This window comes from Pan troglodytes, chromosome 3 (genome assembly GCF_028858775.2).
Source record: "Pan troglodytes isolate AG18354 chromosome 3, NHGRI_mPanTro3-v2.0_pri, whole genome shotgun sequence".
NCBI classification, from domain to species: Eukaryota; Metazoa; Chordata; class Mammalia; order Primates; family Hominidae; genus Pan; species Pan troglodytes.
The window spans coordinates 143,493,684-143,521,300 of NC_072401.2; the positions used below are offsets into that span (position 1 = coordinate 143,493,684).

At 36.8% G+C, this 27,617-nt stretch overlaps 1 protein-coding gene across 22 annotated transcripts in view; it reads right to left on the reverse strand.

Annotated features, from left to right (window-relative positions):
* Positions 1–237: 237 nt before the first annotated feature.
* Positions 238–27,617, reverse strand: part of INPP4B (inositol polyphosphate-4-phosphatase type II B) — an 811,274-nt gene continuing 783,894 nt past the window's right edge. For 9 of the 22 annotated variants that reach the window (XM_001142120.7, XM_024356306.3, XM_054683404.2 and 6 more), the window contains one exon: positions 238–427. In XM_001142120.7, the coding sequence (XP_001142120.2) occupies positions 295–427 (133 nt within the window). In that variant the 3' untranslated portion in view covers positions 238–294. Of the gene's footprint in view, positions 428–467; positions 1,820–14,524; positions 14,755–27,617 lie in introns of those variants that run through there. The other 13 variants (XM_054683403.2, XM_063809905.1, XM_063809911.1 and 10 more) reach the window with 4 other exon arrangements.

Genomic DNA, 27,617 nt, shown 5'->3' on the forward strand with positions numbered 1-27,617 from the left:
AATACTCATGAATGAAATTTACACTTTGTGAACCAATCTCAATCAGCTAGGCTCAACACATAGAAGCTTAGAACTAGAAATGACAGTACTGAATCATGTAAGATTTTTTAAAATGGATTTCTTTCAGAGCAATATGCTGACGATGAATTGAAGTAGTTCCTAGATTTTGGGAAACATCTGTGATCATCTCCCCCACCACAAATTCATGACAATAAAAACAAACAAAAAAGACCAAGGTGAAGATTATCCAACTGAAATGTATTTGTGTTCCTGTTTATTAACATGTTGGTAAACTTAGGTGTCAGCTTTTCCATAAGTCCCCTCTGGAGGTCTGTAGTACTTGGGGAAAGCCATCAGCTGTAGCATGTTGAAAGCATACTTTCTGCATTTGATATTCTTCAGTACATTCTCTATGCGGCATCCTTCTCTGGTGAAAGGGGAAAAAGTACAACTTCATGAAACACAGAATAAATAAATATGCTTTATTTGTTTAATGCAGAGTTGCAGCAACCATCCAAGTAAAAATAACAAAGATTCAACTCTACATTTTTTTTTTCCACAAGTGATGATACATCTTACAAAATTAAATCCTAGGCCAGGCCCAATACCATTATTGCCCTCTGAAAGAGATGACTTAAGTCTCTTTACTGTTAACAGACATTTAAAATTTAATAAACTCTTTAAATATAATTTGCTCCACAATACAGCTCCACTTTAGTTTCATAAATATATCTGCCTTTTTATAACATTTCCACAAATTAATTTCTCAGTCTCTTTAAAACACATTAAAATCTATATGTAGCCCTAAGGATGCAGGTTCTAGAAATAAGGCATTTAATTTATTAAGTCTGGCCCTATAGATTTTTAAAGAAAAATTTCATCTCTATTTTATTATTTTAGCTGTGCAAGGAAGAGAGAAAATGGCTTTCTGAACAGCCTGGGCCAAGTCTCAGCTTTATAAAGGAAGAGTGCTTGTCCACGGACAGTACAAAAGTCACAAGTGCTGGGAATGGTACATCAAGACACAAACAAGACCTTGTTAAAAAGAATAGAAAAGTCCTCTGAAAGCCAAATCAACCCAAACAAGAGATATAAACAGGTAATTTAATTACAAAACATAAATAGCCATTCTCTCCATAAAGTTACTTGACAGAAAAGAGTTAATTGCAGCAAAGAAGTAAAACAGGTTAAAAAAAATTTCTATCAGCAGATGACATCTATGATATTAGCACAGTGGAAATAAAGTCTGCAACCTCCCACATCTCTAGAACTTGTCTCAGGGTTTCAGTGTTTGTGCAAATTTCAGTCTTAATTTCTTTAATAAATTTAATGGGATGAGGACAGGAGGTTCAGAACTTCAAGCTTTCAGGATTCTGTTCTTTGTCTTATTCCAAAGACAGTAATTTAAAAATTCTTCTTGAGCTAGTTAACAGTGGGAAACACTTTTCCATGAACAAAAGAGCAAAATAATCCACCTAATGCATAGTACTTTTTGTTTTTTAGATTTTAGGAAAAACAAACTAAACACAATTTAACATTTTTTAAATTCTGTGAATTTGAAAATGTAAAAATATTACAGCATTGTCCCCATAATTTAAAGTTCATTGTCATTTGTAGAAAAGAAAAAGGAATACAACATAAAACTTATTGGTATTTGGCTAAGAGTAACGCCAGACTTAAAATAAGCCACACAACTAGCAGGTGTGAGCTGACAAGCAGCAAGGCGACAGGATAGAAGTGTCGAGAAGTTGGCTTGTTATCAGTTAGACAGCCTGTTTCAGGATCATCGGATTCATTCAGTGCTCCCTGGGTTTGTCTGCTGTTAAATGAGGGGAAGTTGGGGGGGGGGGGAAAGAAAATAGTATAGAGTTCACACAGTAAAAAAAATTCAGCCTTAAATATTCTGAAATACAATGCATTATCTTACATAACACAACTCTTTCAGATGAAATCTTATGGTAAATTTCCCCAAATGCATCTTGTGTATTGTTTTCTCATTGTACTACATGGGCAAAGGAATTAAAACAGGAGATTCCTTTAGCTCTTTGTGCAAGAAGGAAGAGAGAAACACTGTAATGATATTCACATGGGTTGATTACATATGTACAAGGAAGAATCAAATAAGCATAACAGCACCAAATCAAGACTTTATGAATACAACTAAAACATGGATTAGCTCATGAAAATAATCTGATAACTACATCTTTAGAAAATGAAATGAGCAACACAGGATGTAGTGAAGCAAACCAATGTGTCTGGCATATTTAAACATACTCTCTACTGGCATTGCACCTATATAATGTATTTAAAGTTATAAAAATGATTTATTGAAATGGCACAATCTTTAAAATGAGTGAGACATCTGACATGCCATCCTTGCCAGCCATAATATTAGTTTAATAAAATCCAACTCAGCATCCTTCTGTTAGTTCAGCTCATAAATTATATCACCTCCTGCTCATCTTCTTTAGATAGGGCCAAATCTATCTCCTATGGACATCTCATCTGAAAAGAGACCCATATTTACAGAGTGATACCACAGAAAATAAAAGACTTCGTTTCTAGATTGTTTACTTTCTGTGTAAATAAAAAAAAGTAGGGGGTTGGTTTATAATTCTGCTTAAAAGCAGCTCCAATTATGGCCAGTCTGAAATATACCATATTGATATAAATTGAAAATAAAATAATTATGCTCTAGTTCATCAGTATTCAGAGTATTAAGAATCTCAATCACATTCAGTGGTTAAGGGGGTGGTATATTCTCTATTAGCTCTTCTATGTTTTCAGGCAAAAAACTGATTGTGGCTCAGTCTTATGAAAAGTGGAACTTTTCAAAGGAAACTTCTAACGAAGCTCCTTAGCCATGGCTGATTTCTAGTCCTTCGCAATCCCCAAACAAGTCCTATACAGAAATTTTTGACCAGGCATTGACCACACCAGTGTCAGCATTTACACAAATATCATAATTATTTCATACAATATGAATTAGTGTAAAACACCAAATCAACCATGTTGTGCTGTGCTCTGTTATATCCTCATGGTTTGGTAGAACCTAAGGACTATGCAATCAGTGACAAAGTAAAAGACTGCCTGGAAAACAAATGGTTTACTGAGCAAAAGGGGGTTTATTTTGGATTTGCATTTATTCCTATTGTCAATTGTATGAGTAACTTGGTTACTATTCAACTTTTTCCAGCACACCAGGTAGAAAATGTACAGTATTTTAGGCATTGATATTTTTTAAAGTGACTAAGAAAAGCTCCCCTTACATTAGTTCTTCTATTGGCTTCAAATCCCTAATTGTTAATCCCAGAGAAGGAGTTTATTCATTTCTTCAACCCAAAGTTTTTAGTGTCTACTATGAACCAATTGCTGCTGTGTAGGCACTGGGAATACAAGGTTGGATACATCAGATAGAGATTTCAACAATGTTTATTTTTGAGTTGGACGAGCAGGAATAGAAAAATAATAACATCTGATAAAAGCACCATGAAGAAAAGTAAGGCAGGAAAAGATTCATATGTGTGTGAGACAGAGACAGAGAGAATTTTAAATAGGAAAGTTAGAGAAGTTCTCACAAGAAGGTAACGTGATCACAGATTGAAGATAGAAAGGGAAAGAAAGATGTGGATGTTCAAATTAATTTTTTCATTGAGCTAGTGCATTACCTAGTAACTTCCTGATATAAGGGGACTGGAAAGTTTAGGCTGGAGGACAAAGGGGCATGAAGGAATACTGGGAGGGTGTTTTCTGCCTGGCTGGGTCTCAGTGGGAAAGCCCAGGCTACCAGGGGCAGCAGAGAGGTAGGGAGGGAAGTGACCTGAACTAGTGGATGGCAGACCAAACTGGAGGAGAGACTCTACAGTTATGGACCCCATTTCCATTACAGAATCCAAATAGAGACAAGGACACTAAGACCCCTGAGGGTAGCAGTTTGAATTTCCCCTATAAGAACCCCCCAAGATGATCTTGGAAGGAAGGCACATAGATCTGAGGTGGTTCTAGATGGCTCATTGGAGCAGAGGACAAAAGTATGAGAACTTCAATAAATATTGCCAATATGTATCTCATTCTATTAAAATTACTTTTTCATGTATTTCAAAAAGTATATATTAGTAGAATAGCACATATAGAAATAGCTGTGATATAGATCAGAGCACAGACTCCGGAGTCAGACCAGCTGTTTCAAGCTTGGTTCTGCCACTTGCTAGTGGAGTGGCGTTGAGCATGTCATTCAGTATGTCATGTCTCTATTTCCTTATCTGTAAAGTGGTGATAATAACAACATGTATATCATCGAACTGCTATGAAGTAGCTCATGTAAGTCAATTCTTACAAAGTTCTTAGAGAATGCCTATAGCAAGCATTGAATAACTTATGCCATTTGTATATCAATAAATAGGTACATCTTGGTAGCGTACCCAGAAACTTTTTAGCTAGTATGTTCCCTCCTGCCTTTTTTTTTTTTTCCAGAAAAGACTCACAGATTCTGTTTAATGCATGGTAAAGAAAAATATCACCAGGTCCTTGGGAGTAGCAAGAAAATAAAAAAGCCTAAAACATGTACTTTGGAGAGAGGAAAGCTTATTCCCATGGAAAAGAAAAAGAAAAGGAATCTGAACAATTGCTCATCTGAGGGCCATGTGGGTCTCCAAGGAGGCTTTGTAGCACATGCCCTTCCTGTAATCCAGGGGTAACCATTGTTAATCTGACCAATTCAGCAAAGAGGGAAAAGTCAAATTTCACATGGAAGGCTGGTCCATAAACTTGGTTCTGTCCGCGTTGTGTGTCTTGCGCAGCCACTGCGCTGCCTTTATATACAAGTCAGGCACATTCCCCCTCCACTGTGCCAGCCACACCCTCTGGACCATGGGCCAGGGGTCATTTCCAGCAGCAGAGGCTGAGGTCAAGGCAGGGTTGGAAGGAGTTGCTGTAGTGAGTGTTGTGACAGCACTGGCCAATGTAGGGGAAAAAAGCAGCAAGCCAATGCCTGGTTGGGGTCAGTTCATCAGGGTCTGTAAGTCTCCTTCACTGATCATTAGTGCTGAAAGGAACCTCTAGAGGTCATTCTGTGCATTCCTCAACTTCCTTTGGGTCACTTTCATACATGGTTTTCCTGCCAGGTCTGATAGATTTTCAAGAAAGAGCATGCCTTCAGCTTCTTTTTATCTCCTAAGTAAGTTCTCCATTTCATTTTTTTTTTTTTTTGAGACAGGTTCTCTGTCACCCAGGTTGGAGTACAGTGGCGTGATCATGGCCTACTGCAGCTTCTATCTCTCGAGCTCAAGTGATCCTCCCATCTCAGCCTCCCGAGTAGCTGGGACTGTAAGTGTGCACCAACATGTGCAGCTAATTTTTGTGTTTTTAAATAGAGATGGGGTTTCACCACGTTGCCCAGGCTTTTCTCGAACTCCTAGGCTCAAGCAATCCTCCTGCTTTAGCCTCCCATAGTGCTGGGATTACAGGCATGAGCCACTGTGCCTGGCCTCTACTTCATTCTTATTGAGTACTGATACTTTACTTATCAGGCCAATCAGCTAACATTTCAGGGAATAAGGTCAATAGTTTGGTTACTGTACAGTCCATGGTAAAGATTCAGCTCCGAATATTGACAGTGCTGAGACTGAGAGACCCTGCTTTAGCATGAGACTCTCTCTATATGTACATATAAATATATCAACTATAACCTATCTATCTAACCTTCTTATCATTTATCTTTAAGGCAGTAGTTTACAACCAAGTGATGTTACCCAGGGACATTGGGCAATATCTGGAAGGATTGTTGGTTGTCATAACTATAGGAGTGGGGGTACTGCTACTGGCATCTTAGCAGGTGGGGCCCAGGGATGTTGCTCAACATCCTGCAATGCATAGGACAGTCCCTGCCACAATCACCCAGCCCGAATGTCACTGCTGGCATAGCAGAGAGGCTGGGCCCTGGCTCTTTGTATTTCATACTTCGCTCTGCCCCCGCGATCCCCTCTTACCTCTCTCTTTCCGCATCTCCTGTCTCCATCAGGAATTCTATTACTCACGCAACCCCCATAAACAATGCCCAACTCCCTTCCAGCCCTCAGTTCCCCACAGCCTGACTGATCACAGCCTGCACAGCCAGGCTCACCACTGCCACCCTTCCTCTATCCCTGCTAGTCTACCTTCATAGACATCAAGAGTCACACTGGACCCCTTCCCTTGTATCCAGACCATATATGGTCAGGAAACCATATATTTGTTTTATGATGTCCTCTGCTCAGAGCACCAGGCATCTCCTCCTAGCCACTCCCGTCATGCTCATTCTTACCCTTGTTACTCATAACTAACTTCTCCTGTCCTTTCTAAAGTATGGCTCCAGTAGCATCAGTTTCCTGCTGGAAGTTTCCATGGCTTTTCTAGGCCTGCTGATGAAGTTAAACCCTCCTGGCTGGGGCACCCTCATCCCTGTGTGTACCAATTCTATCACCTGGAACACACACACACATATACCATCTCTGACTAGTTTGCCCTCCTCACTTCTTGCATCCATCAAGTACCACTGCTTCCAGGAAGCCCTCCAGGTCTGTGTCTCCCTGTCTCACTCATCTTTCTACCTCTTAGAAGCACTTGGCATCAAGCCTGGCACAGGAGGATTTGTCTGAGGCTCACATCAACACGAGGAGGCAGGCCAGCATCCCCACTTGGCTAAATACGAGGGATCTGGAGGCCAAAAGTCTGCCTTCAGATTCTACCTGGCCTCTTAGTTCTGCCTGCTTGAGAGATTTGATTTGTCTCTTCAAGCCTCCATTTCCCTTCTTGGAAAGTGAGGTTAGGATGAATGAGATCGTCCCAACGTAGGTGCACAAAAAGAGCTGGCTTGCAAAGTCCCACAGGTGGGTTGGATAGGACAGATGCTGTGAGCTGAGATATTTTGTGCACCTATGTTGGCACCTTTTAAAATGTATTTCTCTAGAATCTTTTTAACTAGATAAAGATACTATTCACCTAGAACCTTTTTAACTGGTAGAGATGTATAAGCAAACCAAGTTGCAAGCCACTAACCTAGCCCACTGGTGTTCAAAAGTGGATGTACCAGGAGGTGGGTGGAGGAGCAGAGGGCCAGGACATGCAGCTTGATCTTACCAGCAGCAATTGTTTATGTCTCTGCAGAAGAAAGTATTTATGTACCACCCCAAACTATATTTGGGTAAACAATAGTCATAATTATGTCAAGCAGATGACACAGCAATTTGAATTATACCAAATCAATCATGCTGTGGTCTGGTTGCAAAGAATAGTTGAAAATAACTGGTCTATCTCATGCTTGAACAATTCTGGCAATGAGGAGAAAATGCTTTTCAAAGAAGTTCATTCCACCCACAGCCAGCTGTAGAGGGGGCTCAGTCACAGAACATGCATGCAGGCATGTGTTGGGGAGGTAGGGAGAGGGGCAGGAGGAGGCAAGATATAGTTCTTTTTTTTTAAATCTTTCAACTTTCATTTTAGATACAGGGGCATACATGAGTAGGTTTGCTATTTGGGCATATTGTACCTGGACAGTGAGCTTAGTACCCAAAAGGTAGATTTTCAACCACCCTCCCCTCCTTCCCTCTCCCCTCTAATAGTGTGCAGTGTCTATTGTTCCCATGTTTATGTCTGTGGGTGCTAAATGTTTAGCTCCCACTTATAATTGAAAACGTGGGGTATTTGATTTTCTTTTCCTGTGTATTGTGGTTGCTATTATCGTTAATATTATCCTAGCACTACCTCCTAATCTGTCTAGTTTTAAGATGAAGGTTATCTGCAGAAAATCTTAATAACTTTATTGAAATCTTGATTCCTTTTCAATGTCTCCTGTTAGGAAAAAAGTATAGAATCATCTGTCAACCAATCAATCAATCATCATAGTATAAATATTATATGCTGATTATAAATTTAGCTTAACATATTGGCCACAATTTATCAACATAATAGTAGAGAAACACACTTTCTCAGTGGAGCCACCCTACAGATATTCCTCCTGGCTGAGGAGTAGAGCACTCAAAAGTCTGAAAAGTAATTTGAAAATATCTTAGAATGGTCCTTATTCCAAATATAGGGGAATAATTTATGCCAGATGGCTTTATTTTCTACAACTGCCAAGGAATACTTAAAATTTTCCAGTCTGCATGTTGTATATGTCCTCCAAGTGAAAAATCACTAAATTAAAAGGTTTTTGTTTTTGTTGTAGAGGGGCAGTTTTACAACGGAATTAATTTGTTGTTAACTTCCATCTCTGGAAATCAGAATAACATATTAAAGATGTCTCACATATAATCATCTTATATTCAGCTGGAATTTAAAGCAACATGGCCTAGGAGGCTGCTTCAGAACCTAAAGCTTGAGCCCCATGACTGTATCAGAGTAGACACAGGTGACTTTGGGACTGCTTCCTACTAAGAATAGTACAAATGGTCATTTCTTCATAGCCACCAATGAATCTGTAAGTGCCCTGCAAGTGCAAAATGCAAGGGATGTTTTAAGTAATAACATTAGTAACTTCCTCACTAGGAGATTATGACAAATAATTAATCAGTAGCTTGCAAGGTACTCTGGCATTCCAATGTCATTAGTTTTGGCCATCACCGTGGAAGCAAATCACAATGTTGTTTCCACTGAAAATGTGACAAGATCAGACACTTAAGGGCAGTTGTTAAATCTGCAGGATAGAAAATGATCTTTTTTATTTATTTTTTTAAGACCTGTCAAAGCAGTCACTTAAAATAGAAACAAGTTAAAAGACATGTCTCACTTTTAAACACATCAATGCCTACATGAGGAGATATATCCGTAAATATAATCCAACGTGCATGATTTGATGACATTTGCTTATTTCACTTCCTTTTCTGCAAGTATCTATGCTGTATCCTAGATCACAAGTCACACCCATCACAGATACTCTCTCAAATCACTCTGACTTCTAAAAATAAAAGTCAGTCTTCCTATCTTCTCCTGCTGGGTAGTTATTCATTAATAGGTTTGCTATTTGATATCTTATTCCTTTGACTATAGCTATTCAAGCTTCCCAAAGGAAAATTACCAATTAAAACTGAATTGAAAAATCTTTCCTTCTGACCACCAACCTGATTTCCTCCCATGATAAAATGAGAACATTTCACATTTAATTACATGCTTCAAGTTTGAAGCTATGGGTATACCATCCTGAAATTACGAGCCAGGATTTTAGAGCCAATATCTTGCAGAGCTTTATTTGACTCAACATTCATCTGATGGATCAATATTAATAGAGTACCATATTTCAGGCCCTAGACTGTTGAATTGTATCAGATTTAAATCCTGCAGATCTCTGTAAAAATGGATATAATGAATCTGGTATCAATAAGAGCTGTGAGTGTGGCACAAGAAATCACAGGATCATAGATTCTCAGATGTAAAAATGGCTTTAAAAAGTGTTCAAGTTGAATGTACACCTTTTCTAGATGAGGAAATAAATTTAAAAAACTTTCTTAAGTTTCCATAGCAACAAATAGTAAAGAATCTTGAGAACATAGTTTCCCTAATTCACAGTTTGCTTATATCATAGTCTGAGAGGAAATGGAGAAGGATTTTCATTTTCAGTTTAGATCAATGTCCAGGAAGTTAAATAACTCGAAATACTCTAGATAATTTGTTATTTTACCTAAACTTTCCAAAGATTACATTTATAATTAGGATATTAAAAGTAGAGTTTCAGGACTTTTCAAAAACTGCAACTATTTAAATGTTGTGAAAATTTTAATAAGGGAATATCATGAGTGAGATAATTCCCATTGGCCTAAATGTAAGCATAGCCTATGTGGTCATAGGATCCCCAGCCCCATTTAAACTGTCTTCTCTTCTAACTGGATTTCAGAATATAATTTAGAATATATTATGTTAATCACAGGAAAAGCCCCTAAATCAGGAAATTACTCAAAAGACATAAGCCAGTGTCACTGCTTTGAACATCATAGACTGTTTCTAATGATTATGGACAAGTTTGCTACAAAAGAAAGAGCAATCTTGGGCAACATTAAGCAAAATGCCCACTCATGGGAGTTGTGAGTTCTACCCACATGTGTACTTTTCTTGACATGGTATTCTAAGGGAAGGGTTCCTGTAAACTAGAGGATACCAGAGCATGGTAACAAAGGTAATGATAGTGGGGTTTGGGAAACCTGGCAGATCAGGAAAGACTGAAGACATTGAGAATGAGAAAAATCCATTGCACTGGAGAAGAGGAAAATCTATGATTAAGTGGTTGTTGATTTCAAATAATCAAATGCTATGTAGTGTAAGGCATAGGCTGCCTTGGAAAGGAGCGCAAGTGTGTGAAGTAGGGAGAGATCGCTTATGTATCATGTCCTATCATGCAATACGACGTCTTTTTAGATATTTTTTTTTTCATTTACTGCAAGCAGTCGTACTGGTTGGTATTAGTTTTTGTATAAGCTCAAAATGGTTTCAAAATTTGATTGAGTAGCAGATCAGGGCTTTTATCCCTGTCTGTCTAATGAAAAAACCATATTCCTTTCACTTCATGATTGAGATCCCTTAAGCACAGGTTTTCTGCTACCTCTCAGAAGCAGGGAGATGTGGTTTCCTGCCAGTTGTAAGATTAGATTCAGTGACCTCTAAAATTACTTTCATCTTTACTTTCCTGTGATTCTTTGATCCTATGAAAACATAACTGCAGTACTCCAGAGATGCATATTTTTTCTACTAATAGAATACTTGACTGTTCAATAAGAAATAGTGGAGTTGGGGGCAAATTTGAAGAATACAAAGCATGCTGAAATTGTATTTGGTCTCTAAAATTGTTCATGCTCAGTCTTATCTATTTTCAACTTCAATATTGAAAATGAAAACAAAACTACATGAATATATTTAAATGTATTAATTTTTCACTATCACTTTTTATAACTTTTGTTCCAGTTCAATGTTTTTGTTTTATAAAATTCCGAGAAAATAGGAATATCCTCTCATCAGAAGAAGCCAGGTACTAAGTAATAATAATTTCAGAGGATGTCTAAACATTGCTTTGAAGAGAAATTTCGGAAGTACCTATGGCCAGAATTATAACTCAAGAACAGTTAGGAAAGTGGCCTGGTATGAAATTTTAAAAAGTGCTTTATTAAAAAAAAAAGGAAAAATGAAAGAGAGACATAATGAGTTGAGAGTATAATTGCTTCCATTAAATCATTTCAAAGAACTGATTCCAGTTTTGATCTTTGAATTTTAGAAAGGAAAATATTTGGATCAAGTCTACAGAGAAATATCACACATGATTAAAGGACCAAGAAAAAAAAATCTTGTGAAGTGTTTAAGGTTAGTTTTGTTTGCATAAAAGAATGCTAATATGTGATATGATCACTGTATTTAAATATATGTAAGATGGAAATTTTTTGATATATCAATTTTTATTTTGCTGTTTTTTTTTCTTCTTACTTTTTTAGGCTATTGTTTAAAATGTGTGCCCAAGGGAATTTTAGCAGTACTGGAAGAAATAGCTGCCTGAACTAAATTAATTTATCCTTTATTCATGACAGAAAATTTGAAGTTTCCATTGCGGGTTGGGGGGGTAATACAGAATAAAAGGATCTTTTAGGGTAGAGAGAGAAAGAGAAACAGAAAAGATAAAGAAGGGAGAAGTGGGGGAAGAAGAGGAGGGAGGAAGGAGAGGGAGAGACAAACACAGATACAGCAGTGACAGGAGAGAAGACAAGGGGCAGTGTTTGTCCAGGGAGGGTGAAGCCTTGTTCGTTGTTCACTTGCCTGGTGAGGGAGCCCAATAGCAGGGGATGCTGCAGGATGCATGGCTGACCCTTGGTCGTTAGTCAGCTTCCCCAAAGATTCTCCTGTATTGAGTTAGGCTTGGATAAAGTGAAATGAAAAGGTGTGATAGTACCGTAATGTATAGGAAATGGGCACATCAGTGGCTAATGACTGATACAGAAAAGTCTCAAAGCTCAGCGCAAGGGAAGACTTGTGGGTGGAGGAGAGCGTAAAATAATAGAGATTGACTTTCCACCCACTTTGCTAGATAGGAGCTGAAATATGCAATGAAGCTTGTTGAAAGAAAAATTTTTGAAAGAAATGAAACAAAACAAAAATACATATCTGACATATCTTAGTTAGTAGAAAGATAAATAGGGGATTTCTACAAAGAAATAGGTAAATAGATATAGATCTAGAACTCGTTTTCTGGTTCCAATACCATGTAATTATGCTTTTCTCTGTACAGAAACTCTAACAAGATGACTTAGTTTTAATTGCTTGAAAATAACAGTCAGATAAAAGGAAGGAGACTAGTGTCTTAAACATTCTGTAGGTGTGTTTGTTGCTAAGGTACTTTAAAATGTGAACAATCATGTTTCACTGCTCTAGTTTGTCATTCTCCTGGAGTCTGGGATAACTTTAATTCCCAGTTAAGAGGACATTAACATGTAAAATTACTGTCTAAGCCTTCTGATTCTATTCTTGATAAGCACTAGTCAGAGAATAGGAGGTAAATTCATCACGACACCTGGCTTCCCTTGTGAAGCAAGAAACCTAGCTGAGAAGGCAGGCTGACTCCAGGGCTGCTCTTAGCTCCCAAATAAAAATAAAAGTCCACATGTACCTTAGATTATAGCCTAAGTTCTGAAAGTAGCCTGGGAAATTTAGCAGAAATCAATAATAAAAAAATTGGGATATGAGTAACACGAAAAAAAATTAGCTCATCTCCCTATTATCTAACTCCATTAAGTCTGAAGTTCTTCCCCTTAAAATGAGAAGGTTAACATCCATACCACAGGATTATTGTGAGAATTATGTAAAGGTACTCAGAACGTGCTCAATAGTAAAAATAAATAAATAAAAAATTTAATATCCCTTTTGCCAGGTGCGGTGGCTTATGCCTGTAATCCCAGCACTTTGGGAGGCTGAGGTGGGCAGATCACCTGAGGTCAGGAGTTTGAGACCAGCCTGACCAACCTGGTGAAACCCCGCCTCTACTAAAAATACAAAAATTAGCTGGGCTTGGTGGCGGGCACCTGTAATCACAGCTACTCAGGAGGTTGAGGCAAGAGAATCACTTGAACCTGGGAGGCGGAGGTTGCAGTGAGCCGAGATCACGTCATTGCACTCCAGCCTGGGCAACAAGAGCAAAACTCCATCTCAAATACTACTACTACTACTACTACTACTACTACTACTACTACTACTACTACTAATATCCCTTTTGTTTCTCTTCCTGTGCCAAATCTCAGTTCTTACACAGACAGTGAGTACCTTGCCATTGCTCAGTTCTGGCTCTTTTTTCTCTAATATTGAAATGCCTCAGGATTCAGCACAGCATCCTTTGTTTTACATATATTTTATTTAGTTCAAACAGTTCCAGACTTTAATGTCATTTGATGCTGCATTACAGACACATGTACTGCATCTCCACTTAGCTGTCTAACAGACATGTTAGGTAACAAGGCTAAAACATAATTTAAGTCCTGCTTACTCTGCTGCCACCTCAGATCAGCTCTTCCCTTTCTTTCTATCACAGGAAATGACACTCACCCACTTTCAGACATCTGTATTAAACACCTCAGTCCTCCTTGATGCTTTTGTATTCTCTATACTCCATAGCCATCCATCAGCAAGTCAGACCATTCAGCAAGATCTCCACTACTGCCTGTCATCTACCGTCACTTGTTCTCCTACTGTCAGAAGCTGTTTTCCTGTCTTTTACCATGCTTGCCCCTCTATTAAGTTTCACTAACTCCTAATATATCCATTTAGACACATAGCAAAGCAACCAATGCACAATGCTAGTGGCATAGTAAAAATACTTCCCAAAGAGCTTTCATGGAATCAAAATTCAGCTGTATCCTAGCTATGCACAGGGAGCCAAGCTTGTCAAAAAAGCAGTGGTGCTTATCCAACTGCAGGAAAGTGGAAATCTTTTCAACTGCTCATCACCAAGAGATTGAAGCTCTTGAATCTCAAGGAGGAAGTTTATCTACAGCCTCTTTCTGCACAATCTCTTGTTTTTAAACTTGTTTCTCAAGTTTTTCAACCCCCTTTTCCACTGCCAATTTATGTATGTATGTATGTATGTATGTATTTATTTATTTATTTATTTTTAGACAGAGTCTCACTCCGTCGCCCAGGCTGGAGTGCAGTGACGTGATCTCAGCTCACTGCAACCTCCGCCTCCCGGGTTCAAGCGATTCTCCTGCCTCAGCCTCCTGAGTAGCTGGAATTACAGGCACGCGCCCTCATGACTGGCTAATTTTTATATTTTTAGTAGAGATGAGGTTTTACCATGTTGGTCAAGCTGGTCTTAAACTCCTGACCTTGTGATTCGCCCACCTGGGATTACAGGCATGAGCCACCGCGCCCAGACGATTCTATTAGGGCTGAATGCTACCAACTTTTCCCAGTGATAGAATCTTGCTTCTGTTCTTTTTTGCTGCATCTGAAATGGATGGAGCTAACTATGAACTGGCTCAACATCAAACACCACCATTACCAGTGTTGTATATTCTCAAATACTAACCTCTACTCACTCTTTTAAGTCAGACCTTCCAAAAGAATCAATTTGAAGTTTTTGTCCTTGGAAGTATTAGAGGATTCATCATCTCCCTAAAAGGATAGGGTCTCTCTCTTTCCTCCATCTTTATTCTTTTCTCACTTCTATTTCCTAACTTTTCTCTTTAATTCCACTCTACCATGCAAACATCATGATGCTACAATTTATGTTATCAGCTCCTGGAAATGATGCAAATCCTAGGAAAGAGAATAAGATACATTTAAGAATCTTAAGGTTTAGTTTTGGAATAACATGTACATGGCTTAAAACAACAGCAGTTACCTGACTATGAAAAAGGCAAAATATAAAATATACCAGAGAGGAATAACTTCCAAGGTATAGCTCAAAATGCTTTATATATATCATCATTCATTTCTTCTACAAAGATTCAAATACCAGGGAAGTTTTCTTAGAGAAACAGAATGTTGTGATGTATAGTGAAGGCCGGATAGGGTTTCAAGGATTAGGAATTAGGTGAGATAGAGGGGTATAAATAACATGGAAAGCCATGGAAAGAAGAATGGCAGATGTATTTGGGAATGATTCACAGCTAGCTTTGGTCATAATGATGAGGAGGCAAAAAAAAAATGAAAGGAAAATTAAAGCTAGGATATTTTCTGTTTCTTATCTATTTTATACATTTTCTAAAATAAACATTTGCTGTAAGAAATTCAGTAAAATGAGATGAGGCTATGTTGTAAATGTTTGTGGTTGATGACAAACACAGACATCATTCTCTAGATGTAGGGTAGGCAAACACTGAAGACTTATGAGCAGCAAAGTGGTGGGATTAGCTGTGTTGTAGGATGGCACCTAGCATGAATAAGTAGGGTGGCTTGAGCCAGGACTGAGGGACAAGAGTTGAATAAACTAGGGACATGGAGACCAATTAGTAGGCTACTACAATAGCAAAGGCAAGAAATAGTGAGAGCTTGAACTGGGGAATGAAGAGGAAAGACTAGGAAGATACAGATTCTAAAACAGAAGTAATTTAAAAGTAGAAGACAATTAAGATTTTAGACAGAAGATCAGAAAGAGAAAAAATTTAAAAAGTTATTTTCAGGTTTTAGAAAAAATACATTATATTTAAACATGCTAAGTTTGATGTATGACGTTAGTTAGATATAGATAATAAAAAGGGAGGTTTGGACAGGATCTATGCCATGGATCTATTCCTTATATTTCATGCAAGAAGTAGATTAATTAGATGGAATCATCCACGTAGAGAATACATCACACAGACAAGGGTGGAGGGCAAAACTCTGGGGGAATGCTTACATTTGTATGGCTAGAGAAGAAGGCAGATAGTAAGGAATGACATAGAAAACAGTCACAGATTCAAAGACTTACTGTGTAAGTAAGTATGTGTCAAATGCTGCAGTTGGAGCAAGGAGGCTACAAAGGAAACGAGGTCACCAGATTCCATGATTTTGTGATTTGTAGCCTGTGACTTTCAGTCGAATTTTAGGAATAGGGATTAGGTTACAAGCAGCTGATGAATGAAGAAATGGAAGGCAGCATTCTATTCTATGGAAACTACTGTGTTCAGAGCACTGATAGTGAAAGAAAAAAAAACACACAGAACCTCACCCAGCCAATAGGATTGATGGAACCGTTTTAAGATATATGAAATGAGGATGCTTGGAGGCACAGAGAAAGGGGTAAGTAGGGAAGATCCAAGAATAATATGGAATATTTCATCATCTTTTTGTTGTTGTTTCTCAGGAGAACAAAAGTTATTTCAGGGTTAGATATTAGCCATACAATAGATAAGTTTCACTGATTATCAAAAAGTCCTTAGTCAGAGTCCACAACCACAAAGCATTCTCTCATTCATCTGAACATGAAAGTGAAGAGAAAGGTGTTTAGGAACAGGATGCAGGGAATGTAGGAAAGTAACCCAGTTAGAAAATTCACTTTTCCATTTTGTGACACAATCAGAAATTTTTGCAATATATTCTCAGACCTTTAGTAAGAAAATAAAGCCAAAATTGAATTTCTGAGCACCTAACAATTAATGTCAAAATAAATTAGAACACCTGTGCTGCTAAGTGTGTTTGAAGTAGCATCTTTGCATATAATTTTAAAGCCCAATGTTAAGAAAATCTCAAGAATGTACATACCTATATAAATGTTAATGCAGTGTATACATCTCCTGAACTGATCCCTTCTTCACATGGTAATTTGGTTTAAAGCCTTCCAATGAACATATAAACACAACGCTACTGATTAGGAACATTTTATTAACACCAGTGACTGTCAAAACGATTATGCCACAATGCCTTTGTACTGGCCTTTTAATTTCTAATAACTAAAATTTTTAATTACTGGGAACTAGATTTTGTATCCAACATACTATTTCTGATTATGGTCATTGGGAAAGCCTTACAAGTGGCTTCCCAGAACTTCAGTATCTACTTAGAGTTAATAAAGAGGTCCATCTAGTTTCCAGATGGCTACTTCCTCTTGTTTTTCTAATATTGAGCATTTTTCTTTTTTAAAATTGGTACTGTCCCACTGTAAGTTACAGAGACTTGGCTGTGAATCTTTATTAATCTCTTTCCATTTTTGACCTTTACCTCTCAGCTCATCTAAGAATAGGGAATACAGCTTCATGGAATATTTCCCAAAATGTGTGTAATTAAATAAGTTGGGAAATGCTGGGTTAGAAAACTCATACAGAATTTCTAATTTACTTTTTTAGTCAAGAGATATTAATTAAGCATCTGCATTGTGCTAGGCTTTTAAGTAACCTGGATACAAAAGTAAAGGAGATAAATTTCCTATTTTCATGAAACTTATATTCTAGTCAAAAAGGCAGACCGTAAGCAAACCAATATACATTTTATTTTAGGTAATAAGCCCTGAGGAAAAATATGAGTGCAAAGGGCTTGAAAGCAGCGAGCGGTGAGGACTTTTTTTCAATAAATTGATCTGGGAAAGCCGTTTTTGAGGGGGTGAGCAAAAGAAGGAGCATTTTCAACACTTCACCCTGCAACTTTTTTTATTGGTAATAAAAAAATGTGTAAACCAATATTCTACAAAACAAACTTTGAGAAGGGCCAAACTACTCTGCTCCCCTACCTTTCCAAATCTGGGCTCTAGTAATAACTATTGCATAATAAGAAAAAGTGTTATTTATAGCAACTTAAAGTTTTATTATAAGCTAAGGAACAAGTTTGACAAGATGACCTGGAATGCCAATTGAATTTTAGGAACAATATTTGTTGAGCATATACGATGCTTTAGACCTTTGTTAAAACTAAAATCAACTACAATCGAAGACAGTGAGTGATGAGAGCACCAGAAGTAAGTGCTGGCCCAGAGGAGAAAGGGATTAGCTTGGCCTTGGGGATTCATGGGCATCTCCAAGGGTTCTTGTGAAAGCCAAATTGGTGCCTAAAAGATGTATGAATGTAGTACAGTTGAAGGAGGCGGGTAATCAACTCAGGAGAAGGAAAGAACAGCATGAACAAACAGCATGAACAAAGGTATTAGGAAAAACTAAAGACATATGCAGGGACTGTGAATAATCCAAACTGAATAGAGGCTAGAGTGAAAAGAAAGAGGAGGGAATAAGGTAGGAAAAGCTGATGGATCCTGAAACGGCAGAGGCCCCTAAATTCTAGGTAATTTTAAAATTACTCTGTATGTACTGGGGAGGGACATGACTATTTTTGAACTTTAGGAAACTACTCTTTGATGGGAATGTGGAAAGTAGATTGGAAGATAAAGGACTGGAGAAAAGGGAATTAAGTGACTACTGCAGTGGTCCCAGTGAAAAGTCATAAAGGTCTGGAGTAAAGCAATTGGAGGAAATGAACGAGACACCATGTATTAAAAAGATGGGAGTGAGTGAATTAGCATCTTAGAGAGCTCACCTTACAAGGCTTATAGACAGAGGCAGCAATTAAAAACTCCAAGACTGAGGAGACAGTATTTTATCTCAGATACATTTTTTTCCTTTCTCCTCTCTCTATCTCTTTTTATAACTACACTGAAGCAGATAATCAGACTGGGTCTAACAGAGCCATCATTTCTGACACTTGCAATGATTCTCTGCAATAATGCTTGAAATGGCTGTGTTGTTTGTCAAGAAGATGGCTATTAGGGAGAGTACAAAATATCACTTGGAGCCAACAGTGGTAATTTGCTCAGAGTTAACTTTTTTGATAGAAATAAAGAGTGTTTCAGTAGTTTTATTCTAGTGGAGCCAAGAGAATTCTAAGGGCACCACAATTTTTTTCTATCCATTTGGTTTGTGCTTTGTTGCACATCAGTCAGAAATGACATTTTGTATTGACTATTCTGTTCAATTGAATAAGACACGAAGACACAGAGCTTGGAAAAAGGGTATTTTTTTCCCTGACTTTTTGCTTAGGCTTCTGCTAAATTGCTCAAAGCTTTTCTTCAACTCAGACTGTTAAATTTAGAAGGCACCCTTAGAGATCACCTGGTCCAACCCCTTCATTTTTCAGATGAGAAAGCAGAGGCCTCCAGAGAAGGACCGAGATCTCATTAGTACTCCATGGGGTGTAGAGTAGAGATTATGTGCAGAACAATTAGATTAATGATACTCTTCAGCTCCCACAAAATAAAGCAGAATCTCTCCTCTCATCCCCCGTCTGTAACAGAGAGGAAAGAGTTGGTTTCATACTTTTCAGGTTTTATATATCTTGAGACATTCCTGTGCAGAAATACTCCCAGGGATTGCAAGGGAGCAGAGACAAAGAAAGATAGCACAGATATGAAACAAAAATCTCTCTATTTCCCAGCAATCCCCATGGTATTTTCCTTCCTTTTCCTAGATAATTATGGGATGAAATTAGCCTTTCTCAACCTGCCACTGTGGCTGCTGTTGCACCAACTTATAAGCCACTAAGAATTCCAGGATAAAGAAGAAAGGAAATTAACACTTATTCAAAAGCATCAACTAAATTCATAAAAAGTCAATCATAAAAGTTCCTATGTATTAAGCACGGACTATTTCACAAATGCTGATCACCTCACCCCAGTGGTCACCTTTAGCTTTCATACCACTCCTGTGAGGTAGGTACAAAGATCCATTCTGCAAATTGGAAAATTCAGAGATATTAGGTACTATGTCCAAACTCTCACTTGTAACATGAAGTAGAGATATAGAATTTGAATCCAGTTCCTTCTGACACCTAAGTCTGTGCTCTTAACAACTGTGCTATACTTTTTTCCTGCATTCTCCATTGCACGAGAAACTCTGCAGATTATAGTACTTGCACACATGGCCTTACAGAATATGTAGGACAGCTCAACACTCAGCATAATTGGAGAGTAATAGGTAGTATTCTCTGTAAATGAAATATATGTTCTGAACCTAAACAGTTATCAGAGTGGGCTTAGGCTTAGGGTGACTTGTGATGTCCCCAGTTCATACCTATTGTCCCAGCAGGATTTACATGGAAGTATGGAAGAAGGGCATCTGGTGAAAGATGACAACATTAAAAAAGAGAGAAAAAGAAATAAAGAGAGGCAAGGGTTTGTTATGTTTGTGTGTTACATGTTTGCTATATGAGTTGGAGGGGGCAGGTATTTATGTGAACTAAGGGTGAACGATAAGTGGGGGAGAGCAACAGAGAGGTGTGCTCTGATAAAGGGATGAGCAGATGAGGTGGGCAACCAGCAGAGGCAAAAGCAGCTTGAGAGCTGATTAAAGAAAAGCTATTGCAAGATCATAGTATTATACATGATATACTTGGATTTAAAATATTAGCTTGAAAATACTGTGCATGGTAGATTGAAGCAGAGCAGTTGGAAGCAGAAAAGCCAGTGAGATTATTGCAAAGAATATTGAAATAATCAAGGTGTGAGGCAAATAAAATAGGACCAGGGTGGCAGAACATATCAATGCCAAAGGACACATCGAGGGGGAAGAAATGGCAGAATTTTGGGCAACAGACTAGTAATTAAGACTTACATCATTGTTTACAATTACATTGTCAACAACTTTGAGATGCTATCACCATGGGCAGTGACAGAATAAGAGAAGCTGGCTTACTGCACTCATGAAGTTTTGGAAGTTTTGGCCAGCAAACCAAAATTATAGCACACGTTACCAGAAAGCATTTTTTACAGTAATTAAAAAAAATGTAATGGAAGAATGTAATGGAAAAAGCATTTTTTACAGTAATTTAAAAAAATGTAATGAAGAATGTAATGGAAGAATCCTATCATCATATAGCACAGGGAAGAATGTAATGGAAGAATCCTATCATCATATAGCACAGAAAACAGGCAATCTGACCTGTTGTTACATGAATTTTACTTTAGCAAAAGAGTATCATGTCAAAGTATATGAATTCTGCTAGTTCAAATTTTGTTGGTTTTGTTCTATGTAAATTTGTACATTTGTTTTGGCTTATAGTTGCATGAAAACTAAAGACATAGGAAGTTTATGTCTGATTTTATGTTTGTATATCTACAAGAAACATAATAAAGATAATTTATGCCTGAAAGAAGTTATGTAATAATTACTTTTCCTTAAAGAGGTCTATTTATGACTCGAGCTGAGAAATAGAAATCTAATACAAATAAGGTTGTTTTTTACATCACTGGCTTTGACAAGCAAGTAGTTATCTATGACTGTATAGGTTAAGCGGACTGGTGGTTTGGAAGTAAAACTGTAAAGGGATAGGAAGAAAATAGATTTTAAAAAGCAACAATAATAAGTAGTTGCGACTGCATCAAGAAGTATATGTTGTGTATGTCAAATTCTGTAGGAAGAAAAAAAGAATGAAGAAATATAAGAAATAAAACTAACCATATAATCTATGATTGGTACTCAAGACTTGGTACAATAGATACACGACTAAAATGTGAGTTTTGTCATTATGTGGTGGGCACTAAATAAATGCATTTCTTTCCAGAAAGATGAATCTATCAATAAGCAGAAATTCATTTTGTGACAAAATTAATAAATGGCAATTTGTAAGATACATTAAAATACAAAGTAGCAAGAAATATGAAAGGCAATTCAGACACCATATCTCATTACTCAAAATCACAAAACAATCAACAAAAGGCCTATGTTCTTATCCACGTAAAATACCATTGATGATGTTGGAAGCTGATTTTATGACTTTTCATCAGATGATGAATTAATTACTATTGTTAGGCTCCTGCATCACATGGCTCAAATAGTTTTATTTTATTTTTTGAATTCATTTTTTCTAAATACAAGCAAATAATTCACTGAAAACTGCTGCCAAGAAGTTGGCTAGGGGATAGGGAAGAATTGACTTAGTACAAATGAGATTCCAAACTTAATCTAATAGTTATGTAAAACATGCTTATGTAGAAATCCGTAGCTAAAATTTACCAGGTTTCTTATCCTTTTGTTTTAGGGGATTGTAACCAAAAGGATGTCATTCTGGTAAAAGAAGAATTAGCTGCCTCATTACTTTAACATTTTTCTAATAAGAAGTATTTCAATGAAAAGAATAATTAAAAACAAAAAAGATTATTAGCTAGTGGATTCTTATAATTCTATAAATATCAGGTTTTTAGAAATTTTCAGTAGATAGCGCTGCACACAGCACATAGTGATTCTATATATATTATGGGATTCTCAACTCCATTATATACAGGCTTATAGTGTAGTGCTTATTTAGTGGGGACTCAGACAATCCTAGGTCTGAATCGGGCTTATTCTCTTCCTACCTGTGTTATTTAGATGAGCTATACTTTGGTAAATATTCATTTTGTAATATTTAAAATAGGGATGATAAATCTGTATACACACAAACAAACATGAACATGTACAGAATCTTTCTTTAGCATGTCTGGCATATGTTAAATACCATCATCCCTTGGTACCTACAGGTGGATTGGCTCCAGGATGGACCACCATGGATAACAAAATCTGGAGATGCTCAAGTCTCTTACAGCCAGCCCTCTGGGTCCACAGATACAACCAACTACCCATCAGTTGATGAGGAACCCATAGATTTAATTACATACAGATAATTATTAAAGAGATTATCTGCAGAATAAATTATTAACATACATAATGACTTCCAAACTTATTTATTCCCTAGGAATTTTTTAAAATTTCTCTGAAATTGCTACCTGATTGAGTATAATACATGTTCCTCTGTGTTGAGATATGTAAACTAGAGAAGTTGCATATTTGTATAAGTTAAAATAAATATATAGGTTTCTCTCTTCTCCCTCTATTCCTCCACAAACAAGCACGTTTATAAAAGAACATTAATCCTCAAAAAGATACTACAGCCAAGAACACATTGAATACTTTCATTAAACATTGTTTTGAACATAATACCATTACTTTATCATCTACTGGCTAAAATTCATAGTGCTTAAATTGCCTAGTTTTCTAAGACAGACTTTCCTATATAGTATTCCGTAAGTATTGTTATAGAATACTAGATGCTGGGTTAACAAAAGTTAAGTTCTTTTATGGTAGAGTTTTCCTAAGACTTTAATATCTAAGTGAGACTTCTGGGAGCTAGCAACATGCTATTTCTTGGACTTGGGTGGTGGTTTCATCGGTTTTTGCTTTATAATTATGTTTTTGAAATGTACATCTATTTTTTATTCACTTTACTGTAAATACATAAAAAAGTCTTACATATAATGTATGTTGTGATATTCGAAGGAGATATAGATTAAAAATAATTTTCTCTTGGTACACACATTTAACATCAGTGTTGCTCTACAAGGGTTTTACAAGATGTTTAAAGCCACCAACTAATTAGAAAATAAACCATTTACCTAAATTGATATTCACATACCACGATCGTGATGGGTCACAAAGCTAAGTAGAAAATTAATTCAGCTGTCTAAATAATTCTTATGAAAGTGTATTATTCTTGTATGCATACATTTAGATATCATTTTGTTTTGATTTTTAACCTAAATAAATGTTTCATTTTTCTTTTCACTTGGTAAAGGATGAAATCTAGGGTTGTCCTAAAAATCTGTGGGTCCAGAACCTCTCATTACAAGAAAGCAATGTGAAATCCTTATAGTTATAAGTAAAGGTAATAACACTGTTCTCATCTCTTCATTTTTCTTTGATGGTTTTACTTTGCGAAAAGTATAAAATGACACATTAGACTGAAATAAAATGTTCTGACTTCCTTAGAACCAACACTCAGGCCTTTTTTGATCAAGAATAAACTATTTTTATCAGACTACCATTATATTTAAATACCTTTCAACTATTTTACAAAATGACCTCACAAATTGTCCAAATATTTATACCTTTAATAACTTTAAATACTCCATGTATTATAAATTAGATAATGAAAATTAGAGATTAGATGTAGAATAAATTAACATGCCTAATGATTTCTAAAGAGAAATGCTATTGCTCTTTTTATTAAACTAGCTTATTTATTCCCTAAGAATTACTTAAAATTTGCCCAAAAATTGCTACCTGAAGTATAACCCATATTCTTTTGTGTTAAACCGTTTTTATTATTCTTCAGATGTATTTCTAAAAAACATGACATCAATTTTGCTGTGCTAAATAAGTATTGTATATTACACTTTTGGAAACACAGACATAAAGCATTTCCAACAGACAAGACATGTACAAATAATTTCCCCCAGATTTTTGTATAGTCATTTTAGAGCTTTTTAACAAGTGTAAGAACTTTGTTGATGAGATGTAAGCCTTTTTTCCCCTTTGGGCATTAAAAATGATGGGATTTGGCAAACGGGAACCATATTTATGCATAGAAAAGAACAGTAGCAGGACACACTGGGGAAGTGGGTTCTGAGCTTGGTGCTCTCACTGACTAGTGGTGTGTACTTACTTAAACTTGACTTAGTAAAATGGTATTTGGGACAATTTGCCTAGGTACTCTCTATAAGCCCACAGTCTATTCTACTTCAGCAATTCTATATTTGCTTGTCGAATTCTACCTCTTAATTTCTAACTCTTCATTCATCCTGTACCAGGCACTGTACTAGATGCCTGAAAGATAAAGTTCCAGCCTTCAGGGCTCAAAGACTAAAGGGGGAAATGATACCCAAATCAATATTAAAACATCAGTCTCATGATAAATGTCTGTACAGTGACATTCAAGCATAGACAAAGGAACAATGAACCACCACAGAAGAGGTATTGTCTGGGAGAGACTTCACAGAGATGTGGGAGTTTATTAGGCAGAGAAGGGGAAAGGACACAGCCAACAGGGACCGCGTGTGAAAAGGACAGTGACTTCAAGGACCTGGAGGGTTGGCTGGAAGGACAAAAAATGTGGAGAAGGGAAAGGAGAGGGAGATGGAGAACCGTGTGACAGGCCACTGAACTGTTCTTAAGCAGCTGGTACACAGATCAGATATGTATTTTGAAATATGAATTTGGAAAGCTAACACAAAGGCAAGGCTTCCAGAAGGCAATGAGGAGAGAGAACCTGAAGAGAGATGGTGGTGAGGCTGGATCTACCAAAAACATTAAGTGGATGGTAACATTGTATCATTAACAGAAAGGAAACATGTATTTTATAAACACTGGTGATATTGGTGCTAGTGTCATTGTTTTGCTGGGAAAAATTATCATCCTGACTTAGTCCTAGGTCCCAAGTATGGCTACCACATTTCCACACAGAGAAAAGTTGAAATTGTACCTGTAGTCATGGCCCACTTTCTCAGAAAATACTTTAGATATGCCGGAGTGTTTCACTCAATATTAACCTGAATCTCCCAATTTTTCTCCAAGAAACCATGAACGATAACCTAGACCTAGAAAATTGTGGGAGGGTAGTAAGGTGCTAATTGCTAACCTCTACCAGAAAGCAAGAATATTACAATAAGAACCCCAATTCAGGTATTCCTTGATTTCTTGGGCTGATTTTTATCGGTGACATAGACTCCAGTGACCATTCTCTAATCCACCTGAGGCCTAAGCTATTCGCACTTGAATATATCATTCTTGCTCACAAAATATAATTTAGTGTTTTAGAATAAAATAGGACAGCTAAAGGAATGAGTTTGTTTTCTTAAAAGCCCAAATGGTTTTAGGCAATTATTAGGACACTGGGGAGATCTGCTCTGTTTTTTATTTTATAATTCTAATCGACCCTCACCTTCATGTATTGTCTTTGGATAACATTGCTGTTTTATACATTCACTCAGAAACTTCTGAAGGAAATATTTTTATACAGGTCATTCAAATTCTCTAATCATACTATATGCTGCTCTGTCAACCTCTCTTAAGTATAAAGTAAAATAAAACAAAACCTGGCTGGCTGCCCCACGCTCAATGCAACAATATGCCCAACCACAACACCCTATTTTTTTTTTTTTAACCTGTTTCTGAAGAAGTGACTTTAGCATCTGGAAACACCACTACTGTACCTGAACACTTTTATATGCATGTATGAGATAATCACTGATGCAAGTTCAAGTTCATTACAGCCTCATTTCAAGTTCCACCTGGGAATTAAACTTAAATTGAGACTGAAATGGGTTTTGTTATCCTTCTTGTGCTGCTTAGAAAAAGATGCTTCATGGTGATAGGGAGAATGATTGCCATTGGAGCTGAAAACAGCATTTCAGATAGGTCACCACATACACACACACAATAATATAAAAGTGAGATAATTCCAAAGATAGTCCAGAGGGTCCCATTTTTTTTTCTTGTGAACTGACTTAATTGTGGGTATCTGATTGACTGGACTGGATCTACAACATTTATTTTAATATTTTCTGATCAACTGCTAAGACTAGTGCTATGCTTATAGGAGACTGGATAGTCACAAAAGATTCCTATATCATGCTTAAATACATCCACTGACAGCTAATGGCATTGTTGGGCATCGAGTATTTGGGAGATGGAGATAACAATACACATAAGGGACAGTTAATCTTTATTATGTACTGTCTGTAAGAGAAGAATAGATGAAAGTCTCTATATCTGTGTTAACTTATTCAGAATGATGTGTTCCACTCAGCTTGCGTGGCTGCTTTAAAATCAGTCAATTTCAACTATAATCATTCACTAAAGATTGCCTACTAAGAGATAAGAGTGGCCAGGTATGTACATGTGTATATGTTTGTGTGTGCATGTGTGTATCTTAGACTCCACTTACTAGTTTGAAACTTCAAGATTCCTGATGTTAAGTCACTATTTTAATAATTTTTTTGTGGACCTACTTTGTGCACTTATAATTCCAAAGTAATACTAACTATGGAACTGATTGGCATGGAGAAAACAACCAAGAACACCCTTTTCAATAGTGTGATACATTAAAGTTTGATGGTTAAATAAACCACTATTAATGGTTTATTAATTAATAATGATAATCACTGATTTCTAAAACGCACCACCTGAAAAGAGATGGAAACACTGAACTCATTCTTGTCATTTATAGTGATTCACATGAATCTGAGGTACAGATGGACTTCAAACTTATGCAGAATAAGCTATGGCAAATATAATCATCTATCCCCAATTCATAAAGTAAAGCAGGTCATTGTCAAATAGGGAAGTTATTTCCTATTGTTTATCTGATTCTTATATGCAATTTAAAATTAGATAACTTTCATTACATTCTTAAAAATACTACAAAAGTGAAATTAAGCAGATGTTTGAGTTAACTCAAAGGACTTTGATAGCTATGTCATATCCTAGGGCATCAGGATAAGTAATCATAAAGTGGTTAAATCTTAAGTGTTTTAAATAGCATTTGTTCAACATTATATAATCTTATTTAATTTTCTACTAAATTTTTTTTTTTTTTTTTTTTTTTTTACAGAAAATTGTGTTCATGGAATATTAGAAGGATCCTTTAACACAGCAGTCCCCAAACTTTTTGGCACCAGGAACTGGTTTCATGGAAGACCATTTTTCCACTGACCTGGGGGTAGGGGCGATGGTTTAGGGATGATTCAAGTATATTACATTTATTGTGTACTTTATTTCTATTACATTGTAATATATAATAAAATAATTATACAACTCACCACAATGTGGAATCAGTGACAGCCCTGAGCTTGTTTTCCTGCAACTAGATGGTCACATCTGGGGGTGATGGGAGACAGTGACAGATCATCA